General features: G+C 44.6%; 1 protein-coding gene across 1 annotated transcript in view; it reads right to left on the reverse strand.

Moving 5' to 3' along the window:
* The window catches only part of LOC113615274 (zinc finger protein 551-like), a 41,297-nt gene extending 20,907 nt beyond the window's left edge, over positions 1-20,390 (reverse strand). Inside the window, 3 exon segments of the mRNA XM_027097505.1 lie at positions 13,093-14,992; positions 16,383-16,506; positions 19,938-20,390. Coding sequence (XP_026953306.1) covers positions 13,093-14,992; positions 16,383-16,506; positions 19,938-19,970 — 2,057 coding nt within the window. The 5' untranslated portion in view covers positions 19,971-20,390.
* Positions 20,391-20,762: the final 372 nt, after the last annotated feature.

Raw genomic sequence — 20,762 nt, forward strand, 5'->3', positions numbered from 1 at the left:
TTTGAATATGGAAAGCTTACAAAAAGCTTACAAAATATTATAGTTTCTTCAAGGTATAAGAGAAGTAATTCATCAGAAAGAATGGAGGGGAAGGAGGAGCTATAAAGAGAGAAACTGGGACTTCCCTGGCAAGTCCGGTGGTAAAGAACTCACCTTCCAATTCAGGGGACGTGTGTTCAATCCCTGCTCAGGAAACTAAGATCCCACATGGTGCAGGGCAACTAAGCCTGCGCTCCACAACTACTGAGCTCGCACGCCTCAACCAGAGAAACTGTGTGCCACAAACTACAAATCCCACACGCTCTGGAACCCACGCACCACAACTATAGAGTCCATGCACCCTGGAGCCTGTGCGCCACAACTAGAGAAGTGAAAAACCCACATGCCACAACTAAAGAGAACCCCTTGTGCAGCAACGAAAGATCCCGCACGCCTCAACGAAGATCCCACATGCCGCAACTAAGAACCAACACAGCCAAAAAAAAAAAAAAGGACTTCGCCTTCCAACTCAGGCGGTGTGGTTTCGATCCCTGGTCAGGGAGCTGAGATCCCACATACTTCGTGGCTAAAGAAGCGAAACATAAAACAGAAGCAGTATTGTAACAAATTCAATAAAGAATTTAAAAATGGTCCACATCAAAAAAATCTTAAAAAAAAATGAGAAACTAAAATCTAGATTCAAGAAAATCCAGATTCTGAGACAGATGGGACAGTAGGATACGTCTTCAACAATGACAATTAAGGACAGACATAAATGCAGGTCAGGAATTGAATGTAAGTTCATTTTCTAACAAAATTGTAATGAGATGGACTTCCAAAGAGAATCATCAAAATAGAATTCCTATAAAGGTTTAGTTTTCTAAGCCGGCAAGCTTGGTCTATGAGCCCTGACATAAAGAGAGTTGACAGGAGAAGTGCATGAATGCAGTGGATTCACAAAGAAAATATTTTCAGAAAGAGTAGTTACAGGAACGGCCAGGCAGCCAGGCACTGCTGTGCTCCGTGCTGGGGTGTTACTCTCTGAACCTCAGTCCATGTTGGGCTATAAGCCTGGCATTCCCCCTCCCATCAGGACATCTGAGGTTCTATTACTGTGAGGAAGAGATGGCAGGGCTATGCACTGGGGATCTGAATGCATGTGACTAGAACCCTCCTGCACCTTCCTTCTAGAATCATGACCTTATATCCTAAATCTCTTCTTAGATTCAGAGGACATCAGGGATGATAATTAGTTAACAAACAGCTTACTCCATTTGGATTTCAATCTAGAACTATTTTAATGGTTCTGCCTACTGTGAAGAGTTAAGAAAAAGTAACGAACTCTTCCCCCTGATACCCCACAATCTAAAGGAGGAGAATATGGATTGTGCCTAAAACCTTTTCTCAAGTCACTAACTGAAGGAAATTTTCATTACAAACATATCTTCCACATTGATTCTCAGCCAGAGTCCAAAATGAAAGAAGAGCCACTCACACTCATTATGTGCTTTCCATGTTTCTAAGCATACACATTTTTCCCATTTGACTATGTAAAATCTGCTCCTAAGAAGTGTGATAATTCATATTTTTGATAGGTTTCATCTCATTTAATTAGTTAAAACATTTTGAGAAGTAGGTATGTAAATATTCATTTTTGTGCACATGAGAAAAGAATAAGGAAGGAAGGAGGGAAGAAAAAAGAAGAGAATAAAAACTTAAAGATGGGTGGTATCAGGTTGACATTTCCGGTGGGACCAAAGTGAGGCGGTGGGGCAGGGGCTGGTACCTCTCGCAGCTATCATGGCATATGCCGGCCTCACCGTGCCTCTCATCATGATGAGCATGTTCTGGGGCTTGGTCGGCTTCCTGGTGCCCTGGTTCATCCTTAAGTGTCCCAACCAGGGAGTTAACGTCACCATGTTGGTAATCTGTTCAGTTTGCTGCTATCTCTTATCACAAAGAGACCTCCTCTAGACACAAAATCACCTCCATACCCAGACCACCCTCCTTGACTTGCCCACTTTGGCCATCAGCTGCCTTAAATGTTCACACCACATTTGAATATATTATTCTACAATGCAGCATTTTTTCTTGTCACACTTTGATGAATGATGTGCTTATTTAATCTAAACTGTGTTGCCTCTATAAAATGGTTTTTTTAAATTTTATTTTACCATTACTTTTTTTTTTTTTTTTTTGCTGTACGCGGGCCTCTCACTGTTGTGGCCTCTCCCATTGCGGAGCACAGGCTCCGGACGTGAAGGCTCAGCGGCCATGGCTCAGGGGCCCAGCCACTCCGTGGCACATGGGATCTTCCCGGACCGGGGCACAAACCTGTGTCCCCTGCATCGGTAGGCGGACTCTCGACCACTGCACCACCAGGGAAGCCCCTACTTTCTTTTTTATTTATTCATTTTTTTGGCTGCATTGGGTCTTCATTGCTGCACACAGGCTTTTTCTAGTGCAGCAAGCAGGGGCTCCGCTTTGTTACGATGCACAGGCTTCTCACTGCAGTGGCTTCTCTTGTGGAGCATGGGCTCTAGGTGCGCAGGCTTCAGTAGTTGTGGCACACGGGCTTAGTTGCTCCATGACATGTAGCATCTTCCTAGGCCAGGGATCGAACCCGTGTCCCCTGCACTGGCAGGCGGATTCTTAACCACTGTGCCATCAGGGAAGTCCCTATAAAATGTTAATATACTCTTACGGGATAGAAAGTGCTGTTCTTCTGAGAAATAACGTTACTCTCTCCTTAGAACCTGTGGATGTGAAGATGGCTCCTGTCTGCTCAAAACATGAGAATCAGTGAAGTGTTTAAAAACTGTTACATGACAACAAGACTCCAGTGGGGCAGTCAGTAGGGGAACATGTTCAGAGGGAAAATGTGTCCCACCAGAATTATACCAAAGTATATTTTCAGGATGAATTTCTTATTTCTGCCCTCTTTTGGAATAAATTATTTTTCTATTTTCTATGGGAAAAAAAATGGATGGTATCAAGGAGAATCTCTAGCAGCCTGTAGAAGGAGCTGGGTTTGTACAGGGTGGGATGGGGTGGATACAGCACACTCTGCATCTAACAGGAAACAGCCCCTCACTTTATGTATAAAGTTTTTTAGGGTCTCACTTCCAATACCAGTAACAGAGTAATCTTCCCCTATCTTATCTATTCCTTAAGTTTCTGTTTAACTCACATCTTGGTACAAAAGGAAAAGATACCCATCTCTGTCTGACACCACAAGGGAAAGCCCATGGTGACAAGTCGAGTCTGTCTTGTGATTTGGATGAGGAACTCAAGCCTTGAGCTATAGTTTTATTATTCCCTAATCCCCTTTCTCACCAGGCCACTCATTTTCAAGTCTGCAAATGTATGACAGTGGCTGGATCGGGTACTGAGAATAAATTTTAAACAATTTTTGCCCCAATTAACTATCATTAAAAAGAAGTACAACTCATGTGACAATATCCAAAGAAGCAATTGGGAGAATGTGGGAGAGCGACTTTTCCAAGAGTCCTTGAAGTGCCCAGGGTTATCACAGGGAGGGAAGCAGAAGGCATGGAAGCCTGACAATTAGGATAGTGGAAGCCATTTACTTGGCTCTGTTCAGATTTGGGATAACTCACAGGGGTTTCTCCAACACCTAATTCCCTGGGAGATGTCATAACTCAGAGGAACATCATGAGTAAGTGGCCTGAAAGAGGGGGATCCATAGCTATTATGTGTCTACCTTCATTCAAGCAATATTTTCTAAAAGCTTCATAGTTAAAAGAATCATACACACGTAGAGAGTGCAGATTTACACAAACCTAAACTAGAATATAATAAGAAACTATATTAGAGGGCTTCCCTGGTGGCAGAGTGGTTAAGAATCTGTCTGCCAATGCAGGGGACACAGGTTCGAGCCCTGGTCTGGGAAGATCCCACATGCTGCAGAGCAACTAAGCCTGTGCACCACAACTACTGAGCCTGCGCTCTAGAGCCCATGAGCCACAACTATTGAAACCCGCATGCCTAGAGCCTGTGCTCCGCAACAAGAGAAGCCACCGCAATGTGAAGCCCACTCACCACTACGAAGAGTAGCCCCCGGTTGCCGCAACTAGAGAAAGCCCGCGCACAGCAACGAAGACCCAACACAGCCAAAAATAAATAAATAAAATGAATACGTTAGAAAACAAGGCAAAAAACTTATGATAAACATTGAATAAAATATAAGCTTTAAAAAAAAAAGAACAATACTAGAGAAAACTAGTTATGATGAATGAGGTGCAAGTACGAATCCCCAGTAGAGAAAACTAAATGTACGAACAATTCAGACATTTTAATGAGATCTGGAGGATGACTGGCATAGAATATCACCTGCCTTGTGAAGAGTACATTTTCCTGAGTCACCACATCAATGGCGCTACTCACAGAAGCCTGAATCAAGCAGTGATGGGGATGAAGAAGACTCCAAGACAGAGGAATAGACAGACACAAACAAGTATCAATGATCAGGTGACTGATGCATCCCTGAGGTGGGTTCAGGGCTGAAGAACACCTGAAGAAATATGCACTAAAATTCTGCCATTTCCTTCCATCCCCACTCAACACTTGACATCAGGCTAAGCACAGCCCTGCCTGGGGACTTTTCTTCCAAGATACTTTGTATCACATGGGAGAGCAGAGTACTGGGAGACAGTACTGAGAGTACAAGAGATGACAAACTGGGCAATGACTGTAACCAAAACCAAACTTTAGAAATCTGGTCTCAGTTTAGAGGGACGACCAGGACCCAGGACCAGCTTTTCTTCTTCAAAAATTCTCTCAAAAGAAGACGAAGAGGAAAGGAAGGAAGGAGAGAAGAAAGGAGGGAAGGAAGAGGAAGGAGGGAAGAGGGAGGAGGGAGGAGAAGAGAAAAAGAGAAAAAAGTTCCAAAACAGTAATTTGAAAAGATATACACACTCTAATATTCATTGCAACATTATTTACAAGAGCCAAGACATGGCAGCAACCTAATGTCATCAACAGATGAATGCATAAAGATGTGATACATATATACAATGGAATATTACTTAGCTATAAAAAGAGTGAAATTCTGCCATTTGCAGCAATGTGAATGGACCTAGAGAGTACTATGCTTAGTGAAAAAAGACTCTCTATATATCACTAATATGTGGAACCTAAAAATTAAAACAAAGGAGTGTATATAACAAAACAGAAACAGACTCATGGATATAGAAAACAGACTAGTGGATACCGGTGGGGAAAGGGAAGGGGGAGGAGCAAGATAGGGGTAGGGGATTAAGAGGAACAAACTACTATGCTCAAAATAAATAAGCTACAAGGATATATAGGATAACACAGAGAATATAGTCAATATTTTCTAACAACTTTAAATGGAATAACCTATAAAAATACTGAATTACTATGATGTACACCTGAAACTAATATTGTAAATCAAGTATACTTCAATTAAAAATAAATAAAAATAAACTATAGTAATAATTGGGTCTCATAAACCATATTAATACAATAAAATCCATGAGATATAACTGTAGATGAAGAGGGAAGGGAATTTAGGTAGAAATAAGACAGGGCAAAATTGAAGGGGCATTTCTGGAAAGACCAGTAGGGACATGGCATTACTCTTCAGCTGTGAGAATAAACTCCTCCCTCTTTGGGAGGCTTTTCTATGAAGCAGTGAGGGAGGGTTTTGCCAAGGTTTAGTAAAATACTATAGATTTTGGCACAATTTAAACTGAGTCAGCAGCTTAGAAAACAGAGGTTCGGGACTATGAAATTTTACTGTCCACAATCTGCAGGTCACTGATATCTTACAGCCCCATAAAACTGCCTCATGGCAGGCAGAGAGGAACTGGAGAACTGGTGTTTCTCCTAGTGAGGAAAATGGAACTAAAATGGGGCTAGGATCTGAGACAGGAGTTTACTGGACGTATTGACCAAGAGAACCATGCAGAGAAGAACAGGAGAACCCGATTCAGATGGATAAATGGGGTGGAGTGGGGGAGTTCATGGATTTGAGAATCAGGTGATATCTAAGAGGTCACATCTTAGGTGTTGAAGAAAACTGGCACATCAGAGACTGGGACAGGAGGGTACTTCCCTGGTGATGCAGTGGATAAGACTCCGAGTTCCCAATGCTGGGGGCCCAAGGTTTGATCCCTGATCAGAGAACTAGATCCCACATGCATGCCACAACTAAAGAGCCCTCCTGCTACAACTAAGACCCAGCACAACCAAATAAATAAATAAATAATTTTTAAAAATAGAGGCTGAGACAGAACAGAGTCACTGAACATATTACATAATTAGAAGAACATTTAAGAGTGACAGTGAACTCCAGGGTGTGCCCTCTGTGGATTTGTAGATGATGTTTCTCCCTCTAAAGCCATGTTTGTCCCCTTCTATGTAGTCGTTTAACTCATACAACTCTTTTACCATCTCACACATCCCCTCTGGCCCCTTCTTCCAGCAGTTTCATTCGCCTGCATTGTGGAATCCATCCCCAGGTGTCATGTGCTCCCCAGACTCTCCTTTAAAACAGGAGACTCCTTCTCAGACCTCAAGTTCCTCCCCACAAATGCCTTCTGGCAACTCGCTTCCCACCCATGAGTGTTTGGTATGGATGGTACCACCACCAGCGGGACACCCCTGACACTGCCACTGATGTCATCTCAAATGCATCCCTGGCCCTCACTGCCACACTCATGATTCATTTCCAAGGTCCTGTCAGTTTTCCTTCTAAACACCACCTTAGGGTCCCCCCGCCACTCAGTACACGCAGACAGAGCTGTCACCTGGTAACCTCCATCACTATTTTGGATGTTGGAATAGACAATGAAGGACTGAGAATCTCCACTGTGGCCCTCATATGCTGGGGTCCCTGTGGCTTTTCTTCCTCACTCCCCCAACAGGTGATCTTGGTAATGACCGCACCTCCCACCCCTCTAGGTGAAATGCAAATCAATGACTGACTGTGACGCTAATCCCCAAGAACATGCCCTTGTCGTCCTCCTAGGGAACACGCTTGATCAACCATTCCTGAAAAGGACTGAATGTTCCCTCCTGTAAAACTCATGAAAATCTGCTCTCCTGCTCAGATCAAACCACTGCTCACATTTTGATCTCTGGGTTGTGCAGGATGTACATCAGGATCCTGATCTGTATTCCCATCAGCCCATAATGAAACTTGCAGTGATGGGGTGTACATAGGGGACAGGTGTGTTCTCCTCAGGCCAGACTGTGCTGACCTCATCTCACTTGGTCTATGGGAACTGTGCAATTGTGCGTGGCCCACATATGACCATTGGGCGTCCCTATCACATGTCTGTCCAATTTCCATGGAGACTGAGGTGATAATAGTGCCTCCATGCATCTCACAGGTGCCTGGTGTGCTTTACATATGCCAGTGTGTGTGGTCCATGTTTGCCATACATCTTTTCTATCGTGGATGTGGTATGTGCAAGTCTGCCTCCAGGCTGAGGGGCATCAGCATTCCATACCTGTTACACTTGTGTCCCTAGAGTGTTTGTGGGGCACTCTCAAGTTGTGCCACACACACCTAACTCACTGTGTTCCACAGATGTGTGTTGCAGATCTCTGGGCTGTGATGCAGTGTCACCATCTGCTGCATACCTGGCACATATGGGCTGCACAAAGTGTGGAAGCAAAAGACACACTGTATTTCCAGGTCTGTCACCATCACAAAATTGTCCATCTGGAAAAGACCTCAGGCACCCACCTCATCAATATCTAGTATACTAAAGGGGAAATATGGGGGAACGGTGAACATACTAAACAGAACCAGAAACTTGAGATATAATTGACATACATTATATTACTTTCAGGTGTACAACAGGATGATTAGATATTTGTATGACATGGATTTTGTGAATTTAGTGAAATCCCACATTTTGTTGACTGGGATTCCAGTAGCATTTGGGATTACTCTGGTGAATGTATTCATTGGTGAAGTTGAGTTAGCAGAAATTCCAAAAGGCTATATCCCTGAACGCTTGGAATATTTTAAGCAGCCTGTATCAAGATGGATTGCCCATACTTCCTTTGATGATTCTGAAAAGAATTATGAAAAAACAACTGTTATCCTTCAAACTGAAGCCAAAAAAGGCTGAATTACAGTTAAAAGAGCTGAAAGTATCAAGACTGTGCCAAATGATCAGTTATGAGTTCTTACGTTTTAGAAATGCATTCTGAAGAGGTTATACATTGACATATCTGGGATTATTAAGTAATATAACACACTAATGTACATGGAGATAAAGAATACCATGAAATGATATATACCATGATGAAGATAGGGAGAGGGTTCATGGGATTTCATAACAGTCTTTTCCATTTATGGATACATTTGAAAATAGCCATTACAAATGGTAGACTATGTGCTTATAATTTGATATATTGAGAAACATAAATTGAAGTGGCCACGAGAAAACTTGGTTTCAGGGATGCAAGCATGTATGGAAATATCAAAATGTACATTTTAAATATGTATGGTTTAATTGTATATATCACGTGCGTGCGTGTGTGTGTATGTGTATGTGTGTGTGTGTGTGTGTACATTTTGGCCACACCACGCAGCTTGTGGGATCTTAGTTCCCTGACTAGGGATTGAACCTGGGCCTACGGCAGTGAAAGCACCAAGTCCTAACGATTGGACCACCAGGGAATTCCCAAAGTTAACTGTATTTAAATCAAACTGCTTTTAAAAAGCAAATATTGGGCTTCCCTGGTGGCACAGTGGTTGAGAGTCCACCTGCCGATGCAGGGGACACAGGTTCATGTCCCAGTCTGGGAGGATCCTACATGCTGCGGAGCAGCTGGGCCTGTGAGCCATGGCCACTGAGCCTGTGTGTCTGGAGACTGTGCTCCACAACGAAGAGGCCACAACAGTGAGAGACCTGCATACCGCAAAAACAAAAACAAAAAAAACAAATATTTAAAACTTGCCACTTCCTAATCATTTGACTGTTTTGTTATTGTCTGTTTTTGAGGTTATTTGTGGTTACTGTATCAGTATGTTGGAAATAGAATTAGTAGTGTGCTACTGGGGCTTCCCTGGTGGCACAGTGGTTAAGAATCCACCTGCCAACATAGGGGACACGGGTTCGAGCCCTCGTCCGGGAAGATCCCACATGCCACAGAACAACTAAGCCCATGCGACACAACTACTGAGCCTGCACTCTAGAGCCCATGAGCCACAACTATTGAGCTCCCATGCCACAACTACTGAAGCCCATGTGCCTAGAGCCCATGCTCTGCAACAAGAAGTCACCTCAATGAGAAGCCCACACACCGCAACAAAGAATAGTCCCCACTCACTGCAACTACAGAAAGCCTGTGCACAGCAATGAAGACCCAAAATGGCCAAAAATAATAAAATTTAAAATTTTTTTAAAATTAAAAAGAATAGTGTGCTACTGCAATATCTTACCAACGTCATGTTCAGTGACACCATTTTGGCAGTTTGAAATTGACTGTGACAAGGAAAAAAAAAAAAAAGAAAAGAAATTGACCATAACAGGGGTATTTACACCAGGGAAATCAGCACAAAGACTACAAACCTAGGTGTGATTTAATGTATTATTGAATACTGAGTCTTAAGAATGTAGTGGAGAATATGTTAATAGTGCAGATTAAACAAAAAAATATATGGTGCCTGTGGGCTTTCAGTTGTGCAAAGGGCAAAAAACTGAGGAAATATAATTTCCTTCCAGTATTCAAAAATGATTGTCCCATAAGGCAAAGAGGTCACATCACTGAAGAATGAGTGAAATTCCAACATAAGTCTTACTTGTTAAAATAATAAATAAATTACATAAAAAGAAAGTACTCAAAAGTTATAAATAGTCTTTTTACCAAAGAAGATAAACAGAGGGCAAACAAATGCATGAAAAAATGCTCAGCATCATGAATTCTTAGGAAAATGGAATTAAAACCAAAGAGAGTTAAAACTACACACTTATTTCAAGGGCTAAAATTTTAAAACATTGACCATATCAAGTGTTGGCTACCTTGTAGAGGAACTGCAATTCTCATACACTGTTGATGGGAAGATAAAAGGGAACAACGACTTTAGATCACTGTTTGGCATATCTTAAAATGTTAAACATCTACCTACACTGCAACAGTCTGAGTTATTAACACATGGGAAATAAAACATATATCCATATAAATAACTGAATGCAAATATTTTAAGCAGCTTTATTTATAATACCCCAAACCTGGAAATAATCCAATGTCCATAAACAGATAAATGGATAAACAAAGACGTTATCCATAGAACAGAAGACTACTCAGCAATAAAAAGAATTAACTACTAATATAGGCATCATTGTTGAATTTAAAAATAATTGTGCAGCATGAAGTAAATCAGTTTTAAAAAAGAGTATACATCTTATGATACCTATTTAAAATTATAGAAAATACAAACTAACCTATTGTAAAGGAAAGTGAATCAATGAATCAATGATTGTCTGTAGGGCTGAGGAGAGTAGGGAATGAGATTCCAAAAGGGCATGAGGTAAATATGTGATAGATAAATTTACTTTCATGATTGTGATGGTTTCACAGCTTTACATGTATGTCAAAGCTTATCAAATTGTACCGATTAGGTAAGTGCACTTTGTTGCACATCAACTATACAAACCCATGTTGTTCAAGGGTTACCTTAACCTTTGCTAAACCTTAGGAAAGCCTTAAAATGTGGTTCCAAATAAAAGCGTAGATATCCCACTTCTCTTGGAAAATTAGGTTGGCAACCCTATATGGTCTCTGCCATCTCTCTCCTTATGGCCTGGGAAGTGCAGCCTTGCCTCAGTGGCAGCCAATACTGGCAAGCAATGAAGGCTGCTGCCACTTGAATCAACAGAACTGCTCACTGGGTCACAAAAGACACATCCTTGGGCTACAGGACTGCCCTTTTCTCTATCCTTGTTTTCCCACCAGTAGAGCAATGCCTTTGAGGGAACAGCCCAGAAAGGCTATAGGAATCCACAAACCTCAGCTACAGGAAATACAGTTATGGAGATCCTGAGAATTTCTGTACACATTGATCACACAGGAATAGTCACTGGAGCATTTGTGGATGAATTTTTAGAAGAGGTACATTCCATCTAATTTACTGCAGTCTCCTCAACTCCCTATTAATCCAGTGTTTCTGCACCAACAAAACCAACCCCCCCCCAAAAAAAACCAAGTCTCCCTGGTAAATTTATGATTAACATCTCTACACAAAACTGTATTCCTTTTCTTGTCCTGACCCTGTTCCCCTCAGGATTGAGGGGTATCAAATAAAAGCAGGACCATGCGGGCCCTCCTGGGTACAAAAGCCCCTCCATGTATCCCTTGTTTGTTAGTAGAAAGAGGTTTTAGTCTCCAAGGTCTTCCCTGAGTTCCAAAGAGCAGACTCAAGCAGTTCCTAATTAGGGAAGTGAGGGAATACAGAAACAAAGGAAAAGCAGTCCAGGAAGAAAAGTAATGACAGCTTAAACAATAGTTCAGCAATAAATCAGAGTCCTTGCTCCTCCTCAAGTGATACATATAACAACAATCTGACACATATCTTTGTGCTGCTCAGCAGAAACCAAGACCCCACCCAGGTGGAAGATGGCGACTACATGCTGTCCACAAGCACATAGACCCCAGATAAGATAACTAAAACATCACCCTGTTACCTCAATACTAAGAAATCAGAAGAAAGTCCACGAGCTGCAACACTCAAACCAAATGTTGCCTTTAAAAACCCTTCCTTGTGGGCTTCCTGGTGGCGCAGTGGTTGAGAGTCCGCCTGCCGATGCAGGGGACGTGGGTTCGTGCCCCGGTCTGGGAAGATCCCACGTGCCGTGGAGCGGCTGGGCCCCTGAGCCATGGCCACTGAGCCTTCACATCCGGAGCCTGTGCTCTGCAACGGGAGAGGCCACAACAGTGAGAGGCCTGCATACCGCAAAAAAAAAAAAAAAAAAAAAAAAAAAACCCTTCCTTGAAAACCACTGGGGAGTTCAGGTCTTTTGAACATTAGCTGCCCATTCTTCTTGCTTGATGCCCTACAGTAAATGCTGTACTTCACTTCATCATAACCTTGCGTCAGTAGATTGGCTGTGCTGCACATGGGCAAGTGGACCTGAGTTTGGTTCAGTAACACAAATTATGGTTCTACCTGGCCCTTGTAGTCTAACAATAAATGACACTGAAAATGTCATTGAAAATTTGTATATCGTGGCACATGGCTCCTTTATAGGACCTGGGGACGAGGTCCCCTCAATGGTGCTGGGAATTATGTGAACAAAGGAATAAAATTCATGTTGGTCACAGAAGCACTGGGGGTTCTCACAACAAAGGCTTCCTCTTCAGGGTGGCTTCTGCCCTCTCCAAAAATCGTGGCACCAGTCCACCAATTAGGACCACAGAGACCTGCAGTCTTCCTTTCAAGGCCTTGGGAAGCAATGAAAATTAATCTGTTCACCTCTACATGCTAACAGATCACAATTCTGCTTCCAAACCCCCATGGAAGAGAGAAAAGAACCGCCAAAATTAAAGATGCAAGAGGAGGCCTTTACAAAAGATCACAAACCAGAGCAACATGCAGCAAGCAGTTTCCACATTGGTAAATTAGAACCTGGAAAAATTCATCACAAGTATGATGTGAGAACAATGATGTCCCTGAAAAAAGTAGTCCTTCTTAGCAAGCTGAGGATAGGTCCTTTGGACCCAACCTGAGTAAGGTCCATTCCCTAACATCAGAGAGAAAGGAATGAGGATCCTGCTAAGGGTTTGGGCTATTCATAATTTCCTCACGCAGATGGGAGAACACAGAGTTCTGCTTTCCTGAGCCTGTTGGAGTGGTGCCTTATGTACAGGGGTGAAATGGCTTCAGCCACAGTAAGTGGCAGTGACATAAATCTAACAGCAGCTCTGGGCAGGTTACAAGGTATAATGCATCTCCTTAAAGCCTTAGATGTAATTGAAACTTATGGGCAATCTTGCATGGTGGGTGTTTGAATAAATGAGGTTTAAATTCAGATAAATGGCTCTCACACAGTCTCCTCCAGTATTGCTATACTGAGTGAGGAAATAAAACATTCCCTGCACATTTAAGGCTTTTCTCCAGCATGAACTCTCCAGTGTCTGAGGAGGTTAGGTTTGCGGCTAAAGGATTTCGCACATTCACTACATTCATAGGGTCTTTCTCCCGTGTGAACTCTCTGGTGTTGAATGAGGTCAGATTTGTGGGTAAAGAGTTTCCCACATTCACTGCACTCATAAGGCCTCTCACCAGTGTGCCTTCTCTGGTGTTGAATGAGGCTAGAACTTTGGCTAAATGATTTCCCACACTCATTACACTCATATGGTTTTTCCCCAGTGTGAACTCTCTGATGTTGAATGAGGCTAGCACTTTGGCTAAAGGATTTCCCACATTCCCCACATTCATAAGGCTTTTCTCCAGAATGAATTCTCCGGTGCTGAATAAGCCCAGAGCGTTGTCTAAAGGATTTCCCACATTCACTGCACTCATAAGGTCTTGTGCCAGTATGAATTCTCTGGTGTTGAATGAGGTCAGATTTGCGGGTAAAAGATTTTCCACATTCAGTGCACTCGTAAGGTCTTTCTCCAGTGTGAACTCTCTGATGTTGAATGAGGATAAATTTGCGACTAAAGGATTTTCCACAAACACTGCACTCATATGGTCTTTCTCCAGTATGAACACTCCGGTGTCGAATGAGGTTAGAGAACTGTCTAAAGGACTTCCCACATTCACTGCACACATAAGGCCTTTCTCCACTGTGAATTCTCTGGTGTTGAACGAGTTCAGATTTGCAGCTAAAAGATTTCCCACATTCGCTACACTCATAAGGCATTTCTCCAGTGTGAACTCTACCATGTCGAATGAGATTAAAAATTTGTCTAAAGGCTTTCCCACATTCACTGCACTCATAAGGCCTTTCTCCAGTGTGAACTCTCTGGTGTCGGAAAAGGCTAGAACTTTGTCTAAAGGACTTCCCACATTCACTGCACTCATAAGGTCTTTCTTTAGTGTGAACTCTCTGGTGTTCAATGAGGTTGGATTTGTAGCTAAAGAATTTCCCACACTCACCACACTCAAAATGCATTCCTCCAGTGTGTTGTCTCTGGTGGTGAATGAGTTTGGATTTGTGACTGAAGACTTTTCCACATTCACTGCATTCATAAGTCCTTTCTCCAGTGTGAATTTTCTGGTGTTTTCTAAGACTAAAGTTGTGGGTAAATAATTTTTCACGTTCTCTGCATCCATAAGGCTTTGTACCACTGTGAATTCTCTGGTGTTTAACAAGGCCAGAGATATGGCTAAAGAATTTCCCACATTCACCACACTCATATGGTCTTTGTCCAGTGTGAATTTGCTGGTGCTGAACAAGTCTGTAGTTGCAGTTGAAGGCTTTCCTACATTTGTTACACTCATAAAGCCCTTCTTTAGAGTGGACACTTTTATCTTGAACAAGTGTGTGGCTGTGGCTGGCAACTTTTTCACATTCACCCCACTTGTAATGACTTTTTTCACTGTGAAAGGCCTGTCCACTCTTGCTGCCACTCTGTAGTTCCTCACTGTTGGGTGTGGCCTGGTGCTGGAGAAGGCCCAAGGTGGCTGGGAAGTCCTCCCCAACCTCCCCACAGGTGAAAGGCTTCCCTGGCACAAAGAAGTTGCAGCTCCTCACAAGCGAGGCCCTGTCCACATCTCTCTTCCAGGGCTTCTCTCCACTGTCATGCTTCTGCTGCTGGCGAAGGTTTGCAATGAAACAGAAGCATCTCACATATGTGCCACCCAAGTCTGGTTTCTGCAAAGGGTATACTCTTTGGTGCTCAGCTTGCTGCAAAATATCTTTTAAGATGGGGACACACATCTCACAGGGGTGGGTCTTCTGGGTGGATGGACCTGCCTTAGAAGCCCTAACCTGTGACTCTCCTTCTACAGATATACTCTGCTCAGAAGGGGCCTCCTCATCTTCTGTTCCATGGCAACAACCTGAAAGCAGAGAAACGCTGAGGAAATGCATGTTTACTTTGGTGGGAAAGTGAAGTCCCATTACAAAGGTGTGTCAGACACAACAAAGAATGAGCCATGGGTTTGTTCTAAAAACAAGGAAGCTGGGGGCAAGCTGAGGAAGTGGCTGCTTGGCAGCAGTGGGCAGGCCTCTGAAGATCACAAATAGGGGAGACCTCACCAGACAAAGGACACAAGGATGGGTTGCACCCACAGAGCCGAGGCAAGGCTTCCAACTCATTCCTCTCCCAAAAACCTTCAGATGTGGGGCAGGCTGGTTGTGTCCTGCCCCAGTAAAATCCAAATGGAATCAAGTAGCTGGCATTCAAGGAATATTTAAGGATATGTGCACACCTCATGATACATGTGCAGGTCAGTGGGGGAGAACACTACAGAGAGAGAAGTACAGAGGAACAGGTGACCCATGGAAGCCACAAAGGTGAAGGCAGTCAGGAACTGGAAGTCACAGAAGAACTAACAAGTCAGCAAAGTGTCAAGTATGGGGAAATGGTAGAAATGAGGTGCAGTCAGTGACACTACTGGTCACTGGGCAGGCTCCTGGTTTGATATGAAAACAGCCATGATGTCATATCTTCCCCCAGCTGTCACTCACCAGGCCCAGGCAGGCTCTCCTCTGAGACCATCTTACCATGTCTACTCTGTGAAACAACCAGGGTTCTCTCTGCACCCTCCACTGTACAACTACTCAGAACCTGAATAACGCAAGTCTTATGAAAGACAGCATAGGGGAGTGGCCAGCACTGGCCTAGAGCAACTTGCCATATGACAGTATTCAGTAAATAAAACATTACATATAATTGAATCACTTTGCTGTACACCAGAAACTAACACAACATTGTAAATCAACTATAGTTCATTTTTTTTTAAAGTCTCTAATAAAATGAGATATTCCTGGAGAAGAAAAAGAAAACATTACAAAAAACAACTAAAGGAGAGTCTTACAAAAACAGCCCATGGATCATGTAAGTAATGACCATGATCTGGCACAGGCAGTCACAAAGAACTTTAGCTAGAAGAAGGGGGAAGAACTGGAGGCCATGGATCTGGACATAGTCACTCCACCAGGGAGAGGACAAGCAAGTTGGGATTCATTAAGCCAACTACAAGATTCCTGACTCCCAGACCCATCTCTGCACTTTTGGAGGCAACAGGTGTTAGGGATGCTTGGGGAGTCCACTACTCAGGGCATGACACACAGCTCAGTGCTGGCATCCACAGCACATCTGACAAGAAAGTAGAGGAAATTAGCAGAGCCCATGATCCAGCTGTGGAAAAGACAATGCTAACTCCAGGGAAAAAAGGAAAAACAGGACATCATCTCAGAACACTGGAAAGAGTGTGAAGGTCTTACCCAGGGATGCTACAAGTGCAAAGTTTTCCAGCATCACATTGTAGTACAGGAGTCTCTGAGCCTCATCAAGGAGCCCCCACTCCTCCTGGGAGAAGTCAATGGCCACATCCTCAAATTTCATACCCTGTCATAATGGAGACAGTTCATTCCACCATCAGCTTCTCTCCTATGATTCCAAGATCATCATGCCATGTTCCCCACTCCCCCCACCCCCAGCCCAAATCTATCCTCTGCTCACTCTACTCCCCACCTCAGAGGAGATACCAGACCTTGGTGCCATTAGAATCACTCTCTCATATTCCCACTGATTCAGTGTCTTCCCACATCAATAGGCAGATGAGCAGATAGGTGACATCTGACCTCTGGGTCTTGCACGTAGGCCACATTTCCTCTTGTCAATAAGGTGGGTGTCACAAACATAGGTTAGGGAGAGACACTGGCCACAGGGAAGGTGTGAGTGATCTGACACTGGTCTTTCCTTCACCCTTATGACCCCAACAACAGGGTTCTAGGGCCATTAGTTCACACTACCTCTTCACATGCACATCTTTCTTTGAACCACACTTCGCTCTCACAGCTGCATTCCTGCAGGGACAACTTCAAAGGTCACACAGCCTTGACATGATGGGGATAGTTCATTTCATGACCAGCTTTCCCCTTAGGATCCTAATTTCACCACCTCCCCAATCTATCAGTTGCTTACCCCTCTCCCTTCCCCACCTCATGAACATTTCCAAGCTCAGGTGGCACTGATACCCATTGTCTCATCATGGTCCTTTTGATCACTGTATCAGCCCTCAATAACAAGCAGGTGGGTAGACAGATGTCATCTAAGCTCTGGACCTAGCACATAAAGCCACAACACCCCACTCTTCTCAGGCAATTCCCCTGGGGTTCCCCAGATCATTTCTCCCAGACACCACCAATCTTGGGCTCACCCTTGACACTTATGCCAACACCAGGGTCCTGGAACCATGAGTTCACGCTCCCTCTCCATGTGTACATCACTCTTTCCACAACAACTGTCTCACAACTTCACTCCCACAGCCACAGTCTCCCTCCTGCTCTACACCAAAATCATCTCCTCAGCCTCTCTATTCATTACTCAGTATATGTGATCCACAGAATGCTTGGCAAATTCAAACACGATCAAGTACGACCCTAGACTGTGACAGTTCCCACTGACAAAGGCAGCCTTGGATCCTGCTATGAAGGCCTCCTTCCTTGACTGTCCCTTGCTTCAACCTCACCCACTAAGAACCACATCAGATCTCAGATACCCATGGCCCTACTCCACTTGTGCTGCACTTGATGAACCCTCACCAGTCATAGCTTTCCTTTCTCCACCTAACCCTCATTCAAGGCCCAGCACCTGGCCCTCTACATCATCTGTGAGTTTCCCAGATGACCGCTTGTGTCCCCAAGCTAATCTGCCAGCCTGACTAGAACACCCCAGGTCCCACCAAGGGTTACAACAAAACCCTAGTGAGTTGGTAGAGCAGTGAATAAACACCAGCTTGTCTGAATTACTCCTGATGATGCCTCTGTATCCATCTCATGTCCACTGATCCTTAAGAAGCCTTGGTTGCATGCCAAACCATTTACACTTATAACCCTCTCTGTGACTAACTTCTTCACCCATGTTGTGACACCTACCACCCACAACCAGGGGTCCAAGCAGGAAGCCCAGTCCACAGACCCATTCTCTTCTTCCTAGGCTATTATTACCATTATCCTCCTGACCAGGACTCCCCATACTAAAATGATCTACAGCTCCTCCCTGGTCCACACTGTCTACTACCTTTTGGATAAGTCTCCATCCCAAACTCCTCCTCAGAGGAGGATGCCCGCAAACTGCACTCTGAAACACCTCATACCCTTAAGAGGTCAAGAATAAAACTTCTGATATCCCCAGTGAAAATTACTCTTACTATGGACTTTCCCATATCAGTTGGTAGAGCTTCCATCCTTCCACATGCAAAATCCATACTTTCACTTCATCCCTGACTCCTTCTTTCAACCTCAAAATTAGAAAATCCAGCTTGCCATACCTAAAACACCAATCCAGAATCCAGCCACATCTCCCACCTCCATGGCCACCACCCTGGTCCAGCTACCAGCACACTCACACAGACTATAGGAGTATCCTTCTCCCTGGTCTTCCTATCACCTCCCTTATGCCAATACTGTTCTCCATGCTGCAGCCACAGGGAGCCTGTTGAGACCTGGGTCAGATCACCTGTCTCCACTGCTCCAAATTTTTCATTGCTCCTATCACCTCCAGAAGAGACACCCAATTTCTCAAAAAGCTGTTCCAGGGAATTCCCTGGTGGTGCAGTGGTTAAGAATCCGCCTGCTAATGCAGGGGACACAGGTTCAATCCCTGGTCTGGGAAGATCCCACATGCCATGGAGCAACTAAGCCTGTGTGCCACAACTACTGAGCCCACAGAGCACAGCTCACCTAGAGCCCATGCTCCATAACAAGAGAAGCAACTGCAATGAGAAGCTCACGCACCACAAGTAAGAGTAGCCCCCGCTCACTGCAACTAGAGAAAGTCCACGCGCAGCAATGAAGACCCAACGCAGCCAAAAAAAAAAAAGCTGTTCCAGACCTGCCTCCTGCTCCACTGCTCTCAGCTACCATGAGAAAGAAAAGATACCTGCACGTCCCTGAACCCTCCCTCACCTCCCCTCCAGGCCTTTGCACATTCTGGTACCTATGCCAGATCTGGTACTTTCCTCATCTGATTCCACTCGTTGTCAAAAATAGGAACCATCTTACATAACTCTAGGCCTGGTGTTTGTTCAAGGTCCCCAGGCCCAAGGCCTGGAAGAGTGGCAGAACAGTACCAGGACGCTATTACCCCAGAGACCACAAGGGTGGGGTGAAGACTAACGAGACCCTGAAATAAACTCCACAAACCAGTATCACTAAGCGATTCCGTAGTTACAGGAATCTGTGGAAAAAGAGAGGTTGTTTGAGAGTTTGACCACCACGGCCAGCATCCTTGGGCTCAGACCGCTAAGTACCCTTGGCCAGCCCAGGAGCCAGGTGAGCTCGAGATGTCTGAATTACCTCTGGGCCTCAGTCCTGAGAGCAGACTCTTGCCAGCTGTGTAATCTTTTACAGGATTCGACATTTCCCGTATCTATTATCCCTCTTCTCGTCTCTTCTTCCTCTGAGCAGCCTTAGGAAAACTTTTAGAATCCTATCTCAGTGTCCCTCTTTTGCTCACACCCTTCAGAATGAAAATAAATCTCCTCAGGCACAACTTCGCCTCACAGTCTGTGTCCTGCAGACATAAGACGGACTCCAGGTTTCCTGAATCCTCCCGCCTCAGTCCGACCTCCCAGCCTTTGCACTTGCGGGTCCCTCCGCCTGCCACCCTCTCCCACGCGCCATCACACTGTCAGAAAAAGACCTACCCACAACCGGCTCACCGTCCCGGACACCGCGCCCCGAGCTGCAGGCACGTGAGCAGGCGCCCCGCACTTGGGTCTTTAGTGTCTGGGGGAGGTGAGGGCGGTGAGAGCCCGGAAGACAAACGTTTACCTGAGGCGGGTCCCTCAGCGCCGCCGCCGCCATCGGAGTCTGTGGACGAAGCGGAGTCTGTGAGGCGTGGAGGTCCCGATCTCAGCCTGTTACGGGTCACCCCGAGGTGCGCCACCGCCAAGCCATGGATCTGCCTCTGTGGAGGCCTCTGACGCCTTCTCTTTTAAGACCCCTGGCTCCGAGCCTCTGAGTGGGCGACCCGACCTGAGAAAGGCCAAAATGACCGCCACAAGGAAGACGCCAGAAATCCCGCCCCGAAGCGAAGCCCACGCACGGAAGTACCTCTGCCCTGGGCTTTCATTGGCTCAACTCCGCCACCATTGGGCGCATTGCCCTCTGGGTAGTGTAGTTCCCACAGCTGCGCAGGCGGACATTCCCGGAGTCCACCTTGGCCAAGAAACGTTCTGCACAGCACGGAGAAATATAACCATTATTTTGTAATAACTTTAAATGAAGTACACGCTATAAAAATATTGAATCAGAGACCCCTGGCGGTCTAGTAGTTAAGACTCCGTGCTTCCACTGCAGGGTAAGATCCCACATTCCGCTTGACGGGGCCAAAAAAAAAAAAAAAAAATTAAATCACTATGTTGTATACGTGAAACCAATATAACATTGTAAATCAGCCATACTTAAATTAAAAAAAGAAAGGTTCTGGGGCACTGAGAGTAGCGCTGGGAAATGACTAACCTTGGGGGGAAAGGAATGTGATTATCCCTTTTTAAAGGGGCGGTTCGCGGGTCTCCGGGGAGCGTTGTCTGCCACGGATCATTTGTTTAGAAACATTATTCCGGTCTCTGTAAGCTCAAAATGGCCCCCTGTGGC

Source organism: Aethalodelphis obliquidens, unplaced genomic scaffold, assembly GCF_003676395.1.
Source record: "Aethalodelphis obliquidens isolate GAN/ISIS:26980383/991018 unplaced genomic scaffold, ASM367639v1 scaffold113, whole genome shotgun sequence".
In the NCBI taxonomy this organism is placed as follows: Eukaryota; Metazoa; Chordata; class Mammalia; order Artiodactyla; family Delphinidae; genus Aethalodelphis; species Aethalodelphis obliquidens.